We start from the raw sequence: 22,661 nt of genomic DNA, 5'->3' as shown, positions 1-22,661 counted from the left end.
TAAGGAACATGAACCTCGCAGCCTGAATGGGGCCGGTATTCTTATGGAGGGATTTTGTTTTCTTTCTTTTTAAAAAAGCAAGCCTTCAAAACCAGAAACCACGGTACGTTACTCACGTGCAATAAGTTGGTAATTCGAACGTTCACTTTGTAAGTCTGAGCCGGTACAAAATTCTGAAACACAAGGGCTGAGGGAAGTACGGAAAATGTACTAGACGTTGTGTACTCGTTCAGAGGCATAGGTTTTCTTTTTGATAGATCCACAAGTCTATCGTACCGTTCTTTAAGACTCAGGCCTAGTTCTGAGCGATACTCAGATGGTTTTATCTGAAAAATGGAACAAAATGAGTGAAGAGAATGCCACCCACGCTCAAATCGTCTGACAGACCGCGGTATGATAGACCTGGGTCTGTCAGTTAGTCGGAACGTGTGTGGCGGAAAACGCTTGAGAAACGCTAGGTCTGTCAGACTGTCTGAGAGACCGTGGTCTCAAGCTTTTGACCCAGCACCTAGATGTGAAGTATTGTGTTTTATTTATTTATTTACGGGACTAACCCTTTATACAAAAATGACAATAGAAAAAAATACACTAAAACTAAACAAACACAAACAACAATCTAATACAGTAGAAAAAAAAAAATATAAAAGGAAAGTAAAAATTTAACCCATTGATTCTTACTTTTCAATTTCCGCCAAGTCTCCATTCAAATCGGCATATTTAACCCAACAGTACTGGACTGGATGGTCACTGTTGTTCACTATTTGGACTGTCTGGGTACAGTTTAGTCCCATGTACACTTGACCAAAGTCCACACATGAAGTACTGAGTTCGAGTCTCAAATTGGAACACTCGCATTTGATATCGGCTGTTAACAGCTCGCCTAGAAGTAAAAGCCAATGTGTTGAGTGCTTAGGTGTCCCATGTACACTTGACCAAAGTCCACACATGAAGTACTGAGTTCGAGTCTCAAATTGGAACACTCGCATTTGATATCGGCTGTTAAGAGCTCGCCTAGAAGTAAAAGCCAATGTGTTAAGTGCTTAGGCGGGGAACCAGGTGACACTACACCCCTATCAACAGATAGACAGACTTGCATCTTGTCATTGGACTCCTGAAGAAAGAACGGCAAAAAATGAAATAGCAATATTGAACAGCGATGAAAATAACAATTGAATTAGTGTGGGCATCCAGATTGTTTATTCTCACAAATCGAACTTTTTAAGACCACTAAAAAGTGCGAACCTTACGATAGAAATTCAACATATGAAATGGACCTTAATATCACAAATTGCTTTTATTCTGCAAAAACAGTCGAGATCTTCATTCGACTTAATTATGACAATTATGTCATGCTGCTGCGGGGAATTGAACCCGAGAACTCGTGCTGAATGAACGAATGACAGCTGCAAAAACATCCGTCTGTAGTAATAAAAACAAATAATATGACCGTTGCGTCGGAAGGGCCAGAGGCCTTTGCTTATCTTATCTATAGCTTTTTACAGAATTCAAAAATTTCCAACCAGTTACGAAGGGGTGGCCACCTGAAACATAGATAGGTACTGTATTCACTATTCCCATTGTATGAACGTAGATTCTGACTCTAGTAGAATACCAACGTACCTGTCTCAAACCTGACTTGCAAATCGGTTTCGAAACTCCCGGTTTGTAGGGACATACATTTCACCCATACTTCTACAACTTCGTCAGGTCGCAGGAACGCTTTGGCTGGAGTTACTGAAAATGGTCTGAGGAGAAAAAAGGTTTACATCACTGTATACCTAACTGTTGGGGTCATTGATGGCGGTTTTACCCTAGCTGCTAAGATTATTAGTGTGCAACTGAGGGAGGTTGTTGGGGAGCTGGTTGTTGTGTCGAACCATGATGAAAGGATGCTTTTTAAAAGATTCACATCTATTTTTTTTAATTATAAATCCCTAGCAATCAGCAAGTTGGCACTCAAAAAGGACAGGATACTCAGGCCGTGGTTATGAACAGGGCTGAGTTAGGCCATTCTGAGATGTTCTTGGCAAGTGGAAAATGATGTGGTAACTTAACACAGAGCCTTCATGAGCTTGTAAACTTGTAAAGTTGGCGGGAAATTCGAAATTTTGATTTTTTTTCCGCAACGCGTACAATCTGAATTCATTTTTTACTTTTTATCTCTAGTTTGCACGTTTATATTATACTTTTCATTTAAATTAGATATTACAAACAAGCGAATTACAAAGCAAACAAAAATAAATATAAAATAAATTTTAAAAATTGCCGCCGGGACAGAGGGTCAGAAAAAAAGCCCAACAATCCCACGTTATCCTTGGTTAAGTTACCACTCCAATGCAAAACTGTAGAAACAATATCCTATCTCACCTCGACCGAGCTCATCTCAGCCCTGTTCATAAACACAGCCTCAGGATAGGATGATTAGGATCCTGATTTTCTGAAATTCAACAACGACGTTATCACGTGCTCTTTCGACCGAAATAAAGGACTTCCTAAAAAGCGGGTCATTGAAAAGGTCGACGCACGTGCGCGACAAATGTGACGCATTTTATTTCGATTTCAAACTTAACTTGATTTTACAAGGTACCACCTACACCATAAAGAAATATGGTAAGTAAGTACTAAGTACCCAACATTTTTACTTTTTTAAATTTAAAGATTTCTTTTCATAGCGGGATAAGGAAAAAAGCGCAAACGAAAGACCTAATTACTCTACTCGGAAAAATAAAAATCGGTATAGCTTCTCCTTCTGGACGAAACTTTGATTTTTCCGCAGCTTAGAAAGTCCCTAATGTTTTGTTTACGTGTTTTTCTTTTTTGCGGCTCACGGGCTCAAGAACTTCAAGAAGTTGGTGTGTTGGTGAGATTTTGGCAAAAAGGATCGATTTGGTTTTTCTGTTTCAAATTTTTTGTCCTAAAAAGTACACGTAGGTACTGAAATATTACTGATTGTAGGAAGACTACAAACGACCAATTCTGTACCAGACCAAGTATTCAGTCAAGTCTAAACCCAGTTAGAATCTCACATCATTAGACTCCAAAGATGTCCAACAAATCAGAAAAAACTTCAGAGGTGAGTTTCCAATATTGCTAACATCTTGATATCAGTAAAAATAATTCCATGTTACTACTGGATCAGTAAACTGTAGAACTCACCCAGAAAAGGGGCTACTATGGGGTCCAATAGACCCACTAGTTTCAAAATAGAAGGCTGGTTTGGGGTTGCATGATAATCAGTCTACTTGTATCAGTTATTGTATCCCATCATCAGTGGGTACTGTCACCAAAATAGGTGATTATTGAGGGATGTCAAGAAGATAAATGCCTGTGGCAATATACATAATAAAGTACCTATTTTATCGTTTCAGGAGAAGCCCATTATAGCCGTCAACAAATGGGATGGTTCAGCTGTGAAAAATGCATTGGATGATGCAGTGAAAGATGTAAGATTCATGATTTTTTTTTATTATTTATTTAAACCAAGTAATAAATTGTACCCTCTTTATTGATCAATAATTATGAAATGCATACTAATATAAATTTTCAATAGTACTTCACCTACCTGCAATTTATTTTGAACCAGTTTTTTTTTTTTTTACACTTGTAACAGAAAATGTTTGAGAAAATTTGTATTGATTTTACTTTTCTTTCCCCAGGTCCTTATCAAAAAGTACAATTACACTGAATGTTTTCGACTCATGGATGGACGTCTGCTCATCTGTGGTATTGCTGTCTCTGTAGCAATGTTTGCTCTCCTTTGGGACCATCTCTATCCATTCCCTCAGTCCAGGTGATTTATCAACTTGAGATTTTAGGGAAAGGAAAGGAAAAGCCACAACTCGAAACCCCCATCCCCCCCCCCCCCCTTTCTTTCTTTTATCGCCCATCTGATACCTGGATGGATAATTCTGCTACCGCTACCACACAGATCAAAGCACTTTTGTTTACCGTTAACTCTATGTATATTTCACCTACCTTGCCATCCTGTCCGTCAACAAACCAAGACAGTAACCGCATCACATCACACCGGTACTCAGCCACCGGTATGTCTTCCGTCAAAATAGAACTGGATGATTCCGTCAAAACGGAACTGCCCGCGTCTTCCTGAGAGTCCTGAGCCTCCCACATTTTCAATGGTTTTTGTTTTGTATTTCACTTGGAGATTCTTGACAAACCTACTGTTTTCCTGGATGATTTGAATGGAAAATTCAACACTATCGATGTTTTGTATTACATTTTAAAATTCTTAGTGATTTGAGTGGCTCACCAATTATCAACCACCCTGTAATTCTGTATGATGTATATTGAAATTAATGGACTTTATATCTCTACTAACTTGAAAAAAAAGTCTGCTACACTGAAGAAGATAAGTCAAACCAACTGAATATCCGTCACATACTGCCGATGTAGGGGATATTAAAATAGTTTTCACAAATAAAAGAGCAGGGGATTAGAATTTTCAAATTGATCAGACGCTTGAGAACAAAGTGGTACAAATTTTTCGGGCGGTTGGCTGAAATAAGCACGGGCGAAAAATTAAGATCTAACAATAGTAGCACCTACTACTCTAAAGCGCAGCATATACGAGAAAGCCCCTTGACAAAATGTATGTTTGTGCCATGTGCCAGCCTACAGTCAGGGTTGCGGGTTCGATTTCCGTCCGGGGCAAACTTTATCCTAAACATATAAGGTTCGTTTACAAAACGGTTGGCTTTCTCCTATTCTGTCCTTCTTTTCTCTTCGGTTTGGGGACATTAGGACCTCCGTTGTAACAGCTACCTACTCCTCTCAAACCTCTTGAAAAAAAAAACGAATAAACTACGGGCTAAAAATTCCCGGAGGGACGGGCCCAGCTTGTTTTATTTGAAGTGTATTTTAGAACAATAATAATAATAATAATAGTGCTTATTCATACTGCTCGCATAGGACTGAAAAGTCCCTTTACTCCAGCAGTAGGCTACTAATATTAATGTGGTCAAATTCTCAAATTATATTGAGGATAAAATTCCATACCTCGGCTGGGATTGAACCCACGCCCTCCTGTTTACCAGGCGAGCGCCTTGACCACTACACCACCGAGGAATAAGAGAGTAACAAAAGTTTTTTTTATTTACAGTAACACTAACACAATACTTTCTGATTACATGGTAAGTATAGGTTACCTAAACAAAGTGAAAATAAAATGTCTGGGACATATTCCAAAGTGCTTTTATTTTCTAAAACACCTTATGTGTAAAGAACCTATATCTACAAGGTAATGCGAATGTCTCTGCTATACTCGTCATTTTGTTATGAATAGATACTATACGTGTAAATCCTACTTAACAAAATGCATGTACTTCTGGTTGAAGGCATCACGTGATGCGGGATGAAATGATACGGTGATGTTGGCAACACTGTGAGACCAAACAGAGCCGCACTAGAAACGGAAAGGTCAAAGTAGATAGGTGAACTGTAGAGTTTGCTCAGAAACAAGGGCTCTCTGGGGCCACCAAGGGCCCTCCGTGACCCCCAAGGGCCCTCCGGGGCCCCGAAGGCCTTATTGAACCAGAACTCGGACTGTAGTCACAGCCATAAAAAAAAGTGGAAGGGGAAAGAAAAGAGCTCTCAATTAATTCATCAAAGTATAAAATGGCCTCAATTGCGAGTCGAACCTATACCTCTTAGATTCTATTTCAAAAGTTCTTCGGCCAGTCTAGTTAAGTTGGAGGGTACCGCGTCTGCCGTGTAAGCGCTAGGTCGCGGATTCAATGACCGCCCATGACAAACTTTATCCTAAACAAATGAGGTGCGTAGGGTGTCGGCAGCCTGATCTGGTGACTGGCTTTGGGCAGTCTAATATTGAACTCTACCAATAGAGGATATCAAGGCATTTGCAGCAATGCCAGCTTAAGTAGTCTTCTGCAGATTATGACGATGGGTCAGCTCCCTGGTTAGGGGTCACCTGTGCTCGCGTTGCACGCGCGGGAGACCCGGGTTCGATTCCCGGCGGGGTCAAGAAATTTGTATCATGCAAATGATTGATCCCGTGACTGGCTGTTGTGGGGCCCACTCAGCGGACCCGGGTTCGATTCCCGGCGGGGTCAAGAAATTTGTATCATCCAAATGATTGATTCCGTGACTGGCTGTTGCGGGGCCCCGGGTTCGATTCCCGGCGGGGTCAAGAAATTTGTATCAAGCAAATGATTGACTCCGTGACTGGATGTTGCGGGGCCCCCTCAGCCTCGTGAGGAAAATGAGTAGCTATGACATATAAATGCGCATAGCGACCGGTGCCAGCACGGTAGGTAAACATTGGACGTTGGGATTATTGAGATATTGGGAAGAATCCTACAATGCTGCAGTGAGCACCAAAGTTGTGATATAATAACACAAAGAAACTGCATTTACATTTACAAATGAGGTGCGTTCTCGGAAAGGCTGCCTTTCTCCTATCATGTACTTCGTCCGTCTTATCGATAAGACCTCCGTTGTTACAGATCCCCTATTTACATACCAAAGGTTCTATTTGAAAAGATTCATGGGAAAACCTGAACAACTTCTGCTCTTCTGTCTGCAGTGTGGAAATCTCATCTGAATACAATCGTGAGTAGATAAGCTCGTGACATTCCTGATTTAGAATCTCATGATATCTCAATACATTGGATCTGACTAGCTCATTATCTTTCACCAGCTCACAGCAAGCTTTTAATCTGGAGGACAGAAAAGACATTGATTATCTGATTGATTGGTCGATCGATTGATTGATTGTTTGATAGAGATTTCTTTTGATAAATCAAGCGTGCTAGGTAGCGCGCGAACGTCAAGAGTTTCAAGGCGCGAACAACCAGATGAGCGCTTTGACCACTAAACCACCGACGCAGCTTGTATAACACTAATTGGAGATGCAGGGGGAAGATAACAATTCCCTATTATCATACGGGTTGATTGCACTTTGATATGGACAAATACACATACACAAACTACCTAATAATGATAAAAAAAGGACTGTTTTTAACAATGAACTTACAAAATCAGCATAGAAGTGGGCAGGTATCAGGGACTCATTTCGGATCTGCAATGTCCGGTTTTGAACTCTCAACAGTGGTATGTCTCCCCAATCTATCACCTCTGTGGACGTAAACACCAGGGGACCACACCCCGTCACCTCTAACATACTGTAATGATCTGCCGACTCAACTCCCAGCGTATGAAATCTGAAATATAATCAGCATATCATAATCTATGTAGACGTATACACCACACACCGTCACCTCTAACGTACTGTAATGATCTGCTGACTCAACTCCCAGCGTATGAAATCTGAAATGTAATCAGCATATTATAATCTATGTAGACGTATACACCACACACCGTCACCTCTAACACACTGTAATGATCTGCTGACTCAACTCCCAACGTATGAAATCTGAAATATAATCAGCATATTATAATCTATAAAACGGCTTGACCAAATTTTGATGAATTTTTTTGTGGTTGTTGAGAAGAGTACTGAGGTTGACATAGGCTATGTGAATTTGTCATATTCTATCCCGATTCAAAATGGCAGCATCTCAAAGTTATGACTCTTATGCCACGCTGATCCCGTACAAAGGACGGGTCAACCACTAGTAATCTATGTAGACGTATACACCACACACCGTCACCTCTAACATACTGTAATGATCTGCTGACTCAACTCCCAAGCGTATGAAATATAAAGTCAGCACCGAAAATCATAACATCTACTGATTTTTACAAATAAATATACATAAGGACAGATAAATATTGCAAATATTTTAACGGGTTATTTTCTGGTGTTCAGCACCTAAATCGGAAGTATTGTGTCTCTTATCGCCCATCTGATGAGGGACATACTACGGGATGGGCATGCTACGACACAGGCCACATGCGTCTAATGTAGCCGTTGTTTCATTGCTACGAAATAAAAAGGGTGGTGAAACACTCATCTTTAAAAAAAAAAAAAAAAAAAAAAAAAAAAAAAAAAAAAAAAAAAAAAACAAAACAAAAAAAAAACCAAACAAATCTTTTTTTAAAAAAAAAAAAAAAAAAAAAAAAAAAAAAAAAAAAAAACAAACAAACAAACAAACCAAACAAATACAAATAGATATCTACATATAACGGTGAGCCATATCAATAAGGACAAATAAATGCTGCCAGCAGCATGAAGATGGGTTCAACCTTACCGTAAGGGGTACTCGATTGGGCCCACTTCATTGGCCATAAAGGTGACTTGTATTGTCTGGGGGGAACCAGGTGACACTACACCCCTATCAACAGATAGACAGACTTGCATCTTGTCATTGGACTCCTGAAGAAAGAACGGCAAAAAATAAAATAGCAATATTGAACAGCAATTAAAATAACAATTGAATTAGTGTGGGCATCCAGATTGTTTATTCTCACAAATCGAACTTTTTAAGATCACAAAAAAGTGCGAACCTTACGATAGAAATTCAACTTATGAAATGGACCTTAATATCAGAAATTGGTTTTATTCTGCAAAAACAGTCGAGATCTTCATCCGACTTTATCATGACAATTATGTCATGCTGCTGCGGGGAATTGAACCCGAGAACTCGTGCTGAATGAACCCAAGGTCATATACTGTGACCTTGAATAAGACCCCATGCTGATTCAACATACCTGGTGAGGTATATACTGGAACGCTGCTGACTGAGTACACTCCGGACTCAGTGTTATTTCATACGAGTACTTGTGCTGAATGAATGCAAGGTCATATAGTGTGACCTTGGGATCACAGGTGATGTAGGATGGTTGACACTCGTATTGAATGGGTACGGCGGCGCTTTGTGATTTGAGGGCCAGGAGTTCGAATCTGAGCAGCGACGAGAAACGCCGCAGGCGATTGCACGTGAGTGTGATCTGAGGGGATACGGGTTAGTTTATTGTTATATTATTATTCTCGTGATTAAATTAATGACAGCTGCAAAAACATCCGTCTGTAGTAATAAAAACAAATAATATGACCGTTGCGTCGGAAGGGCCAGAGGCCTTTGCTTATCTATAGATTTTTACAGAATTCAAAAATTTCCAACCAGTTACGAAGGGGTGGCCACCTGAAACATACATACTGTATTCACTATTCCCATTGTATGAACGTAGATTCTGACTCTAGTAGGATACCAACGTACCTGTCTCAAACCTGACTTGCAAATCGGTTTCGAAACTTCCGGTTTGTAGGGACATACATTTCACCCATACTTCTACAACTTCGTCAGGTCGCAGGAAGGCTTTGGCTGGAGTTACTGAAAATGGTCTGAGGAGAAAAAAGGTTTACATCACTGTATACCTAACTGTTAAGGTCATGGATGGCGGTTTTACCCTAGCTGCTAAGATCATTAGTGACAGCGGTGTTACCCTCCATTTGGGACAAGCTACCCGCCTTCTCACATTAACCACATCTAGTCCGATTGTTGGCAGGAAAAGACAGCAAGCATGTGATTGTCCAGATGGTCACCCAACCTTATACTAACCTAGCGCAACACTGATTACCTTCAGTGATCAACGAGGAAATTTCGTAACTTACCTCTTCGTGCTCAGCATGAAAGCCGCCTCCACACGCCCAATATTTTTCACAAGTACAACCTGCCCCGTCATTCTCTTGGGCGCGCTCCGGGGCAGTACCACCCCGTCCGGTATATCTAACTCTGGACGCGGCCCCAAAGCAATTATCGGTATGTGGAATGTCTCCGAGTTGGATTTCAGCTCTAGGTGAGTGCCCACATCCGAGGAGTGCGTTGGGCAGAACTCTAACTTGAGGGTCAAGGTCATTCCGGGGGCGACCTTGAGCGATCTCAGTTTGGAGTCGTAGGAGATTTTGAACACGGACTGCGGCGAGGGAAAGCTTGAGATGACCAGACTTTGTGTTGTCTGTGGAAGGATTCCGATACAGAGCTTTCCTCTTTGTCCGATACAGAGCTTTATTTTATTTTATCATGGTAAGTATAGGTTACCTAAACAAAGTGAAAATAAAATGTCTGGGACATATTCCAAAGTGCTTTTATTTTCTAAGACACCTTATGTGTAAAAAACGTATACCTACAAGGTAATGCGAATGTCTCTGCTATACTCGTCATTTTGTTATGAATAGGTACTATACGTGTAAATCCTACTTAACAAAATGCATGTACTTCTTCTGCAGTAATCAGTACGTAGGATGGGCGAGAAGAGACACAATACTTCCCATTTAGGTGCTGGGTCAACACGGGAACACCAGAAAGTAACCCGTTGAAATATTTGCAATCTAGTTTCATTAGCTACTAGATTTCTTTTATTACTTCTTTCTTTGCATGCTTTTTCAGCATCATCTCGGCCTATCATTCGTCTTCGCTTTCTTACTCAGCAGCAACTTCTCTTCTTAGCTACATGACTGCTTTGGTGCATTCACATATTAAATTAGTTAGGTGATTTACTGTTAGTAGTTACATCATCTCGGCCTATCATTCGTCTTCGCTTTCTTACTCAGCAGCAACTTCTCTTCTTAGCTACATGACTGCTTTGGTGCATTCACATCTTAAATTAGTTAGGTGATTTCTCAGCATCTTACATCATTCTTGTCTGCTTTCCGACTGTTAGTAGTTGGAAGAGATTATTGGCAATAGCAACATTACTTCCGCCTTCTCTGCTTGATCAGATAACTTCTCAGCATCTTACATCATTCTTGTCTGCTTTCCCACTGTTAGCAGTAAGAAGAAATTCTTCATTCTTGATTCATCACATGCTTTTTCAGCATCATCTTCGCTTACTTCATCCGCCTTTGCTTGATCAAATGATTCCTCAACGCAATCTGCTTATCTTTAAAACTCCTCTTTATCTTCCCTCTCACCTTGTGTCTCACCATCATGAAGTTCTTGTCCTTCTTCTTCTCCTTGTTCGTCGTACTCGCGTGCGGATTGGCGCGATTCTTCTGGTATCCCCACTTGGCGCGACCTTCTCGTCCTTTCATCACACTCTCAAGTCGGGTCTCTTTATCGTGTTTCTTCCGCTTGTAGATGTTCTCTATATCTCCAAGATCGACAAGTTCTCCTTTGGCTTCTTCCTGCTCTAACGCAGCGTTATGTTTCCTCTTCTTTCCAAGTTGCAACGCTTTGAACCCCGTCTTCATTTTCTTCGCCTGCGCGGATTCGATGCGCTTAAAGTCCTCGTCCGTCAGGATACGCGTGCAGGATATCTCCTCGGCCAGTGCCTTGCGGTGTTGTACAATCGCCTCCTTATTCACATCTGCCTCTTTCATTTTCTCGCTCTTCTCTTTCTTCTTCTCCAGCTTGGTTTTGGGTTTGGCCGGCTTTTCAGAGGTTTCCCCAGTTTTTTCGCCGGTTTGCGTAGTCTTTTCGCCGGTTTCTTGAGCAGTCTTGGAGTCTTTGGCTGGTTTTTCGCCGGTTTCCATTGAAGACAGGTCCGTTTGCGAAGCCTGGGAGTCATCCAGTTCCGAAACCTCGTCAGTCATTCTGCTATCGTCAGCATCACTCACATCCTCTTCTTCATCACTAGAACCATCCTCATCATCCTCCTCCATTTCTTCCTCACTATCCTCATCGCTGTCGATTTCCACATGGTCAGCATCGTTATCAGAGAGATCTACCCAGCTGTCACTATCACTGTCATCGTCTTGGTTGGGTTCAAGGTCATCTGGTTTGGCCTTATCACTAGATAGTACTTCCGCACCGGGTACATACTCCTTGGCATCAATCTCACCGTATTGCCGAACCTGAAAACAGAAATTTAAATGTCTATCATTATTTTACTCTGTAAGAGTAGCAAATTTTGACTTATTAATCAAAATTTGTATTACACATAAAAGCGAGATTCATTCACTCACTGATCGCTATACATACATGTATATCTCCAGAAACCCATCACCTAGAAAGTTGAAAAGCAATATTTCACATAATTATGTTCTAGATATGCAATAATCCAAACTAATCTCGAGTTATGATCAATTTTCCGTGACGAAGAAAAAACTTTACATCTCTTAGTTATGCTACAATCGAGAGTGTCGATTCTAGACTACTCTCTTCATATTGACAATGCAAGTGACCCTGCTAGAATCAGGGCAGTATCCAGGATTTTGTCGAGGGGGTGCCCAAGGGTCCATACAGTGAGGGCCCCCCTCCTAAATACAGCCCTGGCTAGAATACATACACTGAATTGAATCGAGAAAACAACATTCTTTCTGTCCTTCAAGTACCCACCTTGAGTTCAATGCTAGCTTCCGTGGGTCTCCCCCTGTCTCTCCTATGCAGCAGTGTGGGTAAGTTCACCCGATACAAGTGCAACAGGGCGCGGGCTGCCATCATGACAGACTTCTCCCTATAGTTCTTGTACTGGACTAGGTCTTGCAACAGGTCCTGATTCATGACCAGGGGACAGCGCGAACATAACTCGCGGATGGCGTTCAGACCCATGGCCATCGCGTCGGAGGAATTACGCTCGGTCACGAAGTTGTTCACCAGAGCGCGGAGCACGGGTTCGAGTACCTGGAATGGCCAAATAAATTTACATTGTATATTTTCACAGATAGGGAGAGAAACAATCAACAATGTAATGCAAATTTCCCATGTTCTGTTGATATGTTGTTTATTAATAAATGGAGACTTGAAAAAATAAATTAAAAATAAATAACTTTATAATTATTTATGGACTGCCCAAAGTTTTTGTCACTAAAACGACACACCATAACCAGACAGAATTGTTACATTTAGCGAATCGACTTTTAAGTACTAGCTTATTTTCCGTATCCGTGAGATTGGCATGGTAAATATCTCATGGTATTAGAAAGATTATAATATATACCCCTTTGGACGTCCAGAATTAACATCTGGGCTCTTCTTCCTATGTCTGCTCCAATAGGACGGTACCTTCAAGACAGCAGGTGTTACAAATTCCAAGTACAACAGGTGTTCATACTTACATCAGGTGGTACAAGATCATGTGATGCTTGTGCTACAAACTGCATCAGTCTTGTCACCTCTGAAATCAAACACGAACAGAAAATCAATACATTTACAATCAACCTTCTCTTTGTTAGTTTTTCCACGAACTTTTCATAATCAAGGTACCAAATATGAGACAAAGGAGTAAGTGAGCCCGAAGCAAGTAAAATAAGCAAAAACACTAGTGGAAAAAATTAAAATTGAAAGTTGTGATTTTTTTACTAAGAGAGGGGGAAAAATAAAATCCATAAAGAGAGCATGAAGGATTTTTTTTAAAGCAAAAACACCAGGGGAATAATAGAAAGCAGTTCTTACAATTAGGTTAAAAAGATATAATACAAGCTCGTACTTACCTGCTTTCCTGTGATTACAATGTTCCACAAAAAGAAATTTGCATTAGGTGCAGTGAGCGAATTACTAAAAATAAAAAAAATAAAATTGCGTGACTAAAACTACGAGTAAATGCTTAGGTTTACTGCTGAGAGACAAAAAAGGACATCACACCAAAAAATAATTGAAAATATGTACACAAGCTTTCAGAAAGAAAATACAAGCACAATACCAAAACATGCACATAATTAGTTGAAGGGTTAGGTAGTGGTGAATGCTTTAGGCAGTCTGATTTTTAAAATCCGCCCGGACGGGAATTGAACCCGCGATCTAGCGCAATTTTATTCTTAAAAACCAATGTGGTGGAAAATGTGTTTTTCTACAACTAAGTTTTCCTTGGTGTTTGCCAGCCAAGTCTAAACTTTACCCCTTTTAGGATGCAGTTAAAGCAAAACCAAGGGCTTACCCCTCTGAGGGCAAGGACTAGAGGAGAACCTACCCCTCTAAGAGTTCCAAAAAGGACAAGGGATAGAAAAAGGACTTACCTCTCTGATGTGGTTGCAAGAATCGCTGCACATAAGGATAGAAATTAAACAGGAACAACTTATGCAGCCCGATCAGTCGAGATATCACGTCCAGACACATCAACTTCACTTCAAACCTCTCGTGTCTCTTCTCTAGCTGATTGAACAACTTCTCAGCCAGACCCTGGGGGTCGTGAATCAGCTGGAGAGCTGAGAAATGATATGTCTTGTCCTTCTGCTTGCGATTCTTCTTGTTTCGAATGTTCTGAAATAATGGAACACATGTAGGTATTGGAAATACGAGGTTGGGCCTCTACTCTATTTCATTATATCGTTTTCTATGCCAACGAATAAAGAGATGCTCAGCCAAGCTAGTCAGCTTGGAAGATAGCGCGACTGCGTTACAAGCGCTAGGTAGCGCGTTCGATTCCCGCCCGGAGCGAAAACTTTATTGTACACAAATGAGTTTTGTTCCCAGAACGGCTGCCTTTCTCATCTCCTGTCTTCCTTCTCGCTTCAATTTCGGGATGATTAGACCTCAGTTGTTACAGTTCCTTGTTCCTTCTATAAAACTTTTTAAAAAAGGAGGTGCTCTATTAAACTGTTACCATAATGGGACACCTGAAAGCTGACAGTCTAAATAAAGCCCTACTTATTCTATTTAATTTTATTTCCTATTCCAGACTGCACTCACTTTCTTAGCTTTATCCAGCTGGTTAGCCCGCTTCTTTGTCTTCTTGTTGTACTTGTTCGCCAACTTCATTCCCTTGATCGTATCTTCATCATCAGAATCATCATCGTCCGATTTCAACTCTGCCTCGTCAGCAGTGAGGAAAAACTTGAGAGCAGCCGTCATAACTTTAGTCGACTTGGAAAAGCAAGCGGTGGAAATGACGTTGACTGTTTTGGCGTCTCGCCAGACTGTCTTCTTGTAGAGGTGGACCATGATGGAGAGAGACATTTTGGCCGCCCGATGATTGGAGTCTTTGAGCATTTCGTACATGAAGTTCTGAAGTGTCTAAAATACAATCGAACAAACAATCATGAATAAAATTTATCTGTGGTAAAGGTAAAAAGCTCAAGAATCAAATATTTGGTTAAAATGAGCAATTGATAAAACTATGATACCTTTCCATCTTCCTTTTTCAAGGAATTTGATAGTGGGGGCAGTAACAACAGAGGTCTTACCATTCCAAAATCAAAGGTAGAAGGAAGACAGGATAGGAGAAAGCCAGTTATTCTGAGAACATTATCATCATGGGTTTGATTCCTACCTCTTCTTGTAGAGGTGGACCATGATGGAGAGAGACATTTTGGCCGCCCGATGATTGGAGTCTTTGAGCATTTCGTACATGAAGTTCTGAAGTGTCTGCAAAATACAATAGAACAATCATGAGTAAAATTTATCTGTGGTAAAGGTAAAAAGCTCAAGAATCAAATATTTGGTTAAAATGGGCAATTGATAAAATTACGTTACCTTTCCATCTTCCTTTTTCAAGGAATTTGATAGTGGGGACAGTAACAACAGAGGTCATACCATTCCAAAATCAAAGGTAGAAGGAAGACAGGATAGGAGAAAGCCAGTTATTCTGAGAACAAACATTATCATCATGGGTTTGATTCCTACCTGATATTCTAGCACTCACATGGTAGACATGCTACCTTCCAGGTTTACTTTAATAACTAACTTTTTGAAGTATTAAATTCGCCATAGGCTAAAGAAGTTTGACATGCCTGCTCAAGACTCTAAATATGAGAGTTGATGAAATATGAATATGAAGTGATTTAAATCTTACCGTGTTCAATTTAGCATTCTTATGTTTGGCATTGATATTTTTAATATCAGTGATGATATGGGTTTCTAAAAACTTTCTTAGGGGTTTATCAGGACATCTGAGTAATCCAAAGAATAGGGGCAGAAGATCTATGGGAGTCAATAGTCCTTTATTTCGTAGCAAGATGAGGGCTTTGCAAAATGTCTGAAACAAAAAGTAGATTGATAAGAATTATTTATCTCATGCATAGGACAGAGAGCCCTTGCTTATCCTGCTGGGATTATTATACATACCACTCTTCTAGATCTTATTCTGTTAGGATGAGATTAAATTAAAAAGTATCTCTTCCACCAAAAGTTTTGAACCTTTTGAGTGATGTTTATTGGGATGAATAGCCAGATTGAGCACATCAGATGATCCTTTGGCCATATTGTAGTCTAGGAGTGGAAAAGTTGTTCCCACTTAAAAAAAAAGTGATTCAGAAACCTTCATTTCTACCAAGCATCAATGGTTCACATCAAATCAGATTAAATACCTAGTTCTTTTTCTTTTCTCATACACTTAAAAAAAAAGTGATTCAGAAACCTTCATTTCTACCAAGCATCAATGGTTCACATCAAATCAGATTAAATACCTAGTTCTTTTTTCTTTTCTCATGTGTTCCTAAAAGATCAAAGACCTTAGACATGAGATCTGTAATTTTTTAACATTACTCACCATCCTCATATTGGCATCCAGGATTGTATTGTGTGTGTTCAGAACATCCATGAGCTGCTGAGCAAAACAAGAAAGACTGTCCGGATAGCACTGAGCAACCTGTGCCATGAACATGATGAGCTCATCTAAACTTTTGTTGAACTTGCTCGGTTGAAGGCAAAATACTGACAGTAAGGATTCAAAGTGCCTTTGTTGTTGAAGGAACTGAAATGAAACAATACATTGTAAAGAATTGACCTTAGTCTAGAAAATGGACCATCACAGAAAAAAGGCTCAATGTTCTTCAAGGGATGGTACCTACTATGGTTAGACCTAGGCTTACCAGACGTCCGCTTTTCTGCAGACATGTCCTCCTTTTTATATGTTTGTCCTCCATCCACCTGCCTTTTTAAAATATAGCACAATGTCTGCCTTTTTATAGTTTCCGCCTCAAAATCAAAAACCCAAATTAACTAATGTATCTTTTGTTGAACTTGCTCGGTTGAAGGCAAAATACTGACAGTAAGGATTCAAAGTGCCTTTGTTGTTGAAGGAACTGAAATGAAACAATTCATTGTAAAGAATTGATCTTAGTCTAGAAAATAGACCATTACAGAAAAAGGGCTTCATGTTCTGGAAGGGATGGTACCTACTGTGGTTGGACCTAGGCTTACCAGACGTCCGCTTTTCGGCAGACATGTTCTCCCTTTTATATGTTTGTCCTCCATCCACCCGCCTTTTTAAAATATAGCACAATGACTGCCTTTTTAAAGTTTCCGCCTCAAAAACCTAAATTAAGTAATGTACCGTTTTCCATTGAGAAGAGGATGTCAGGACTTGTTGAGAAGAGTACGTCAGGACTCATGTTACTTATCATACTAATAGTTTTTGTGTTGATTATTTTCTGTGTCCTCCTCTTGAAATTTGTCTGGTAACCCTAATTGGACCTATGGTCAAGGCTCCGTTGAGGATGCTTCTATTAATTAGCAAGATTTATTCATTTTCTCTAGGGTCAGTACTACACTAGGTACAAGGGTTGGGACTCCATTGTGGATACCTACTAACTTTCTAGATAAATGTTGCCAGTTTTGACTGTTCTTTGATACCTTCTCACAATCATTTTGCATAAGCCCAGAGCTATCATACAAATGGTATTTGTGTTGATTATTTTTTGTCCTCCTTTTGGTTGAAATATCTGCCTTTTTTTTAGCCAAATGTCCTCCTTTTGAAATTTGTCTGGTAACCCTAGTAACCTAGTTGGACCTGTGGTCAAGGCTCCATTGAGGATGCTTCTATTCATTAGCAAGATTTATTCATTTTCTCTAGGGTCAGTACTAGGTACAAGGGTTGGGACTCCGTTGTGGATACCTACTAACTTTCTAGATAAATGTTGCCACTTTTGACTGTTCTTTGATACCTTCTCACAATCATTTTGCATAAGCCCAGAGCATCCTAATAGTAGGAGCAGACCATATCAATCTAGGATACCTCTGTCATCTAACATTTTCAAGTGAAATTCTTTCAACCTTACCTCATCCTTGTACGAGATGGGATCTCTCTTGATCAAGTTCTGCAACTGAGGGAGGTTGTTGGGGAGCTGGTTGTTGTGTCGAACCATGATGAAAGGATGCTTTTTAAAAGATTCACATCTATTTTTTTAAAAATATAAATCCCTATCAATCAGCAAGTTGGCACTTGGCATTCAAAAGGACAGGATAGGATCCTGATTTTCTGAAATTCAACAACGACGTTATCACGTGCTCTTTCGACCGAAATAAAGGACTTCCTAAAGAGCGGGTCATTGAAAAGGTCGACGCACGTGCGCGACAAATGTGACGCGTTTTATTTCAATTTCAAACTTGACTTGATTTTACAAGGTACCTACACCATAAAAAAATATGGTAAGTAGGTACCTTACCCTCAAAAGAGCCAGTGTTATTGTCTGTGGCTTGACAGGGCTGGTTTTGTCTCAGTTTTACGTCCTCCAGCGAGACAAAAAAAAATCCAACTTAAAGACACATGAAAAGTCAAGATTTAAGTGCCCTGCTATTGCTACATCTACCTATTTTCATGCTTTACCTGTAATTCCATTGGTATAACACGGTTTTTCCGTATGATGTTCAGTCTCATTTTGACAGCACCATAATCTTCCACAGTTTTCCTTCTGCGAGCATCTTTCTTCATTCTGTAGTCAGTCCATTTGTTTCGTACTTGTTGAGAAATTGTGGTTGGCTGGAAACAAGGTTAAATTATTGGGTTTTTTTCCTTTTGCAAAATACAATAAACCAATGGGATAAGCATTTTCAAGGTTGATTCTTATTCCTACTGAATGATAAGCTCTACCAAAACAGTACTATGGTGACTTTCAAAGTCAGTGCTTCTTAGGATAAAGTTTTCTTACCTGTTTGAAAGTTTGGCTGAAAATAGATAGTGAGCTTCTGATTAGATTATTCATTTTTAATAAACTGACTTCTTAATATCACTGTTAAAAAAAGAATTGAAATCCCTTCCTTTCTTCCTTATCAATCCTCAACTTTCAGTTCATTTTTTTTCTTCCAAAACCAAAAATATCCCGAAAAAATACGGATTTTTCAAAAAGTCGCGCTCTCAAAAATTTGTTATCAAGCCTCATCCACACTACGTTATCCGCTTCTCTTTCCGTAATTTAGAAGTACCACTCAAAGATCACTCTAGACTCTCTAGAGCTAGAGCGTGACATTCGCTGCTTCGCATCTTGCGTGTTATGTGCGTCACTCAAGACTCAAGTTGAGGATACCTACTGGAGTTTCGTTTTTTTGTAATTTTATATTTTAATTTTTTTTTACGATCTGAAATAAGAAAGTAGGTAAATAAGGACCTTGATGACATTTTCATGCTATGATAATAAAGTTAGACAACAAAACCCGATAATTTAAAATAATAAAATGTATTTTTATTTATTATGTACCTATACCTACTTTCCATTTTTTTTTTTTTTTTTTTAAATTTTTTTTTTTTTTTTTTTTTCCATACCCCCTTTTCCTTTTTTTTTTTTTTTTTTTTTTTTTTTTTTAATATTATTAGGTGTGTCAATAGATATACAAGTAAAAGTTTAATATAATAATATTTACAATATAAACTAATATAGGTAATACTCTTACCTATCTACCTACTTAATTACAATATACAATAAACATTCATAAGGAAATATCTAGATGTGGTACCTGCCACGTAATTTTACGCCCGTCAAGCGTTTTGAGTACATATTTTGTTGAAGAAGTTTGATAGAGGGAAATGTAACTGCTATGGTCTTATCGTCCCGAAATCGAAGAGAGAAGGAAGACAGGATAGGAAAAAGCCAGCCGTTCCGAGAACGAACATTATCCCATCAGGATAAAATCCGCCCCGGGCGGGAATCGAACCCGCGGCCTAGCGCTTACAAGGCAGACGCACTACCAACTAAGCTAACTAGGCTGGCTAATTTTTTTTTTTTTAAACTCGACCAAGCCAGCCTAGTTAGCTTAGTTGGTAGTCCGTCTGCCTTGTAAGCGCTTAGGCCGCGGGTTCGATTCCCGCCCGGGGCGGATTTTATCCTGATGTTCCTGGCGGATTTTTCCCTGATGTTTTTTTTTGGAAAGTAGAGTTTTTTTTTTTTTTTTTTTTTTTTTTTTTTTGCTCCTTTAAAGTGAGCCCATGTCTACCAGACACCCATGAAAATTTGAAGAAAATAAATTATTTCAAATTACAGAAATGTTTCCAATCAAAGAAAAAAAATCTTGCAACTGAGTTATAGCCTGGTGGACTGTCATATGCTAAGATTTAACATGATTTTTTTCTCCCCAGACCTGTGCTGATCATGTGTGTGACCACCTATTTCCTCATGATGGGGATCCTCACACTCTACACAACCTACAAAGAGAAGGGAATATTTGCCGTGGCCAAGAAAGACCATATTGTGTGGGAAGCCAGCTCATATCTCAAAAAGTAAGTGAAAACATCACCCTGTGGTAAGAGTGACTCAACCTAGTTAGCTTAGAAGGCAGCATGCCTGTTTTGTGAACACTAGTTGGTAGATTTGATTCCCACCCAGAGCCAACTTTATCTGGATTTCTATCCTGTCTTCCTCTCTTTAATTTCAGGTGATGAAAAAACCATTTTTACAGTAGCCTCTATCCTACCTACCTCTAAAATCTAAAAGTTAGAGGTGGACCATGATGGAGAGAGACATTTTGGCCGCCCGATGATTGGAGTCTTTGAGCATTTCGTACATGAAGTTCTGAAGTGTCTGCAAAATACAATAGAACAATCATGAGTAAAATTTATCTGTGGTAAAGGTAAAAAGCTCAAGAATCAAATATTTGGTTAAAATGGGCAATTGATAAAATTACGTTACCTTTCCATCTTCCTTTTTCAAGGAATTTGATAGTGGGGACAGTAACAACAGAGGTCATACCATTCCAAAATCAAAGGTAGAAGGAAGACAGGATAGGAGAAAGCCAGTTATTCTGAGAACAAACATTATCATCATGGGTTTGATTCCTACCTGATATTCTAGCACTCACATGGTAGACATGCTACCTTCCAGGTTTACTTTAATAACTAACTTTTTGAAGTATTAAATTCGCCATAGGCTAAAGAAGTTTGACATGCCTGCTCAAGACTCTAAATATGAGAGTTGATGAAATATGAATATGAAGTGATTTAAATCTTACCGTGTTCAATTTAGCATTCTTATGTTTGGCATTGATATTTTTAATATCAGTGATGATATGGGTTTCTAAAAACTTTCTTAGGGGTTTATCAGGACATCTGAGTAATCCAAAGAATAGGGGCAGAAGATCTATGGGAGTCAATAGTCCTTTATTTCGTAGCAAGATGAGGGCTTTGCAAAATGTCTGAAACAAAAAGTAGATTGATAAGAATTATTTATCTCATGCATAGGACAGAGAGCCCTTGCTTATCCTGCTGGGATTATTATACATACCACTCTTCTAGATCTTATTCTGTTAGGATGAGATTAAATTAAAAAGTATCTCTTCCACCAAAAGTTTTGAACCTTTTGAGTGATGTTTATTGGGATGAATAGCCAGATTGAGCACATCAGATGATCCTTTGGCCATATTGTAGTCTAGGAGTGGAAAAGTTGTTCCCACTTAAAAATGGTAGATTTGATTCCCACCCAGAGCCAACTTTATCTGGATTTCTATCCTGTCTTCCTCTCTTTAATTTCAGGTGATGAAAAAACCATACAGTAGCCTCTATCCTACCTACCTCTAAAATCTAAAAGCCTGATATGATGTTAGCCGTTCAAGAACTGACTTTCACATTCATTGTATGACTATCTTTTGATTACAGGTATGATGACATGTATAATCTGGTTCTCCAATACAAAGATACAAAAACCGGTGTCACACGATCTGAACAGTTCAACAAGTCAGTGGCCAATTATTTTGATGAGACTGGTCTTCTCTTACCAGACCTAGTGGAGAACGATGTGTCCAGACTTCATAATAGTATCCTGGCTGAGAAGAAAAAGGAATGAGCCTAGAATGGCTTCAATTTGTTTCTAAAGCACAGATAATACCCTGTTTTCCTTGAGCATGGGAAATTCTCTGTTTTCTCAAGGAATGGAGGAGGTTAATCCCTTGAATAATTTGTTGCATAATATTGATAACCATAATAAAAGAGAGAGTTATTGTTTCTACCCCTGCACAGCACATGTCATTAAATGGTTAATCCTCTTTGTTATGGGAAAGTTGTGCAATATTTCTCATAAAAAAGACATAAGGAAATACAGTCGCACCGGTCTTAACCAAAAGTTTCGTGTCGCATCCTTGTCACATTTGACAGCTACATACCAAGACCTGTCTAAGTGGGAATCCAAGGGACTGACAATTTTTTCCCACTTATCCAGGTTTCCCAGTTAAAAAAGTGTCCTACTTAGAGAGGTTGCCATGAAGGGGCCACAATTTTTTTCCCAGTTATCCAGGTTTCCCACTTAGACAGGTTCAACCCTCATTTTCTCCCTTTTCTTATACCCCCTCAATTATAGTTAGCAGTTATCATGTTTGGTAAGAATTCCATTTCATTGATCTCTTTTTTTTTTTAAAGAAAGCTTTTCTTGTTTTTGGTGACTTTTTTTCACAAGTCTAGAACACTCCTAATGAAATTTGTGTAGCTATAAGAATTTAAAAGCCTCTTTTCTCTGACTGTAAATTTATTTATTTATTTATTTACACGCTAAGCAACAAGGCCATGTGTGCTGACTGTAAATACATAAATTAAATTTATTATTTTTTGTTTGATACATAATAAAACGTCACATTCATTATTTATTACTTATGTAAACTTTTCTTTTATTTTTTGATCAATTAGCTACATTCTATTTGTAGATTTTTCAA

The 22,661-nt window shown here is 39.2% G+C and overlaps 4 protein-coding genes across 4 annotated transcripts; 1 reads left to right on the top strand and 3 right to left on the bottom strand.

Moving 5' to 3' along the window:
• Window positions 1–18: 18 nt before the first annotated feature.
• On the bottom strand, window positions 19–4,641 carry LOC113468335. Its single transcript, XM_026825163.1, has 2 exons — window positions 3,976–4,641; window positions 19–326 (listed from the first exon to the last, which is right to left on the bottom strand). The coding sequence occupies exons 1-2, from the start codon at window positions 4,126–4,128 to the stop codon at window positions 42–44; spliced, it is 438 nt and encodes a 145-aa protein (XP_026680964.1). The 5' UTR covers window positions 4,129–4,641; the 3' UTR covers window positions 19–41.
• Window positions 2,825–21,979, top strand: LOC103511381 (probable signal peptidase complex subunit 2). Its single transcript, XM_008476103.3, has 5 exons — window positions 2,825–3,073; window positions 3,369–3,443; window positions 3,657–3,790; window positions 20,104–20,244; window positions 21,616–21,979. The coding sequence occupies exons 1-5, from the start codon at window positions 3,044–3,046 to the stop codon at window positions 21,800–21,802; spliced, it is 567 nt and encodes a 188-aa protein (XP_008474325.1). The 5' UTR covers window positions 2,825–3,043; the 3' UTR covers window positions 21,803–21,979.
• LOC103511379 (protein SDA1 homolog) lies at window positions 10,458–18,013 on the bottom strand. Its single transcript, XM_008476102.3, has 8 exons — window positions 17,813–18,013; window positions 16,303–16,506; window positions 15,607–15,789; window positions 14,505–14,828; window positions 13,832–14,075; window positions 12,935–12,993; window positions 12,216–12,500; window positions 10,458–11,731 (listed from the first exon to the last, which is right to left on the bottom strand). Exons 1-8 carry the CDS (start codon window positions 17,897–17,899, stop codon window positions 10,766–10,768), a joined length of 2,352 nt encoding a protein of 783 aa, XP_008474324.1. The 5' UTR covers window positions 17,900–18,013; the 3' UTR covers window positions 10,458–10,765.
• Window positions 18,326–18,865, bottom strand: LOC113468336 (28S ribosomal protein S14, mitochondrial). Its single transcript, XM_026825164.1, has 2 exons — window positions 18,683–18,865; window positions 18,326–18,513 (listed from the first exon to the last, which is right to left on the bottom strand). Exons 1-2 carry the CDS (start codon window positions 18,734–18,736, stop codon window positions 18,340–18,342), a joined length of 228 nt encoding a protein of 75 aa, XP_026680965.1. The 5' UTR covers window positions 18,737–18,865; the 3' UTR covers window positions 18,326–18,339.
• Window positions 21,980–22,661: the final 682 nt, after the last annotated feature.

The sequence above is a fragment of the Diaphorina citri genome, unplaced genomic scaffold (genome assembly GCF_000475195.1).
Source record: "Diaphorina citri unplaced genomic scaffold, Diaci psyllid genome assembly version 1.1 scaffold709, whole genome shotgun sequence".
In the NCBI taxonomy this organism is placed as follows: Eukaryota; Metazoa; Arthropoda; class Insecta; order Hemiptera; family Psyllidae; genus Diaphorina; species Diaphorina citri.
Note: the sequence above shows the minus strand (reverse complement) of the source record. Positions and strands in the feature narration are given on the sequence as shown.

Coding starts and splice junctions, on each gene's coding strand:
- LOC103511381 (XM_008476103.3), top strand. CDS start 3,044: ATGTCCAACAAATCAGAAAAAACTTCAGAG. Junction 3,074..3,368: donor AATCAGAAAAAACTTCAGAG/GTGAGTTTCCAA, acceptor TTATCGTTTCAG/GAGAAGCCCATTATAGCCGT. Junction 3,791..20,103: donor TATCCATTCCCTCAGTCCAG/GTGATTTATCAA, acceptor TTTTCTCCCCAG/ACCTGTGCTGATCATGTGTG.
- LOC113468335 (XM_026825163.1), bottom strand. CDS start 4,128: ATGTGGGAGGCTCAGGACTCTCAGGAAGACGCGGGCAGTTCCGTTTTG. Junction 327..3,975: donor TTGACGGACAGGATGGCAAG/GTAGGTGAAATA, acceptor TCCATTTTTCAG/ATAAAACCATCTGAGTATCG.
- LOC103511379 (XM_008476102.3), bottom strand. CDS start 17,899: ATGGTTCGACACAACAACCAGCTCCCCAACAACCTCCCTCAGTTGCAG. Junction 12,994..13,831: donor CTTGCAACCACATCAGAGAG/GTAAGTCCTTTT, acceptor GTTTGATTTCAG/AGGTGACAAGACTGATGCAG. Junction 12,501..12,934: donor ATGATCTTGTACCACCTGAT/GTAAGTATGAAC, acceptor TGGCCATTCCAG/GTACTCGAACCCGTGCTCCG.
- LOC113468336 (XM_026825164.1), bottom strand. CDS start 18,736: ATGAATAATCTAATCAGAAGCTCACTATCTATTTTCAGCCAAACTTTC. Junction 18,514..18,682: donor TCAGCCAAACTTTCAAACAG/GTAAGAAAACTT, acceptor CCTTGTTTCCAG/CCAACCACAATTTCTCAACA.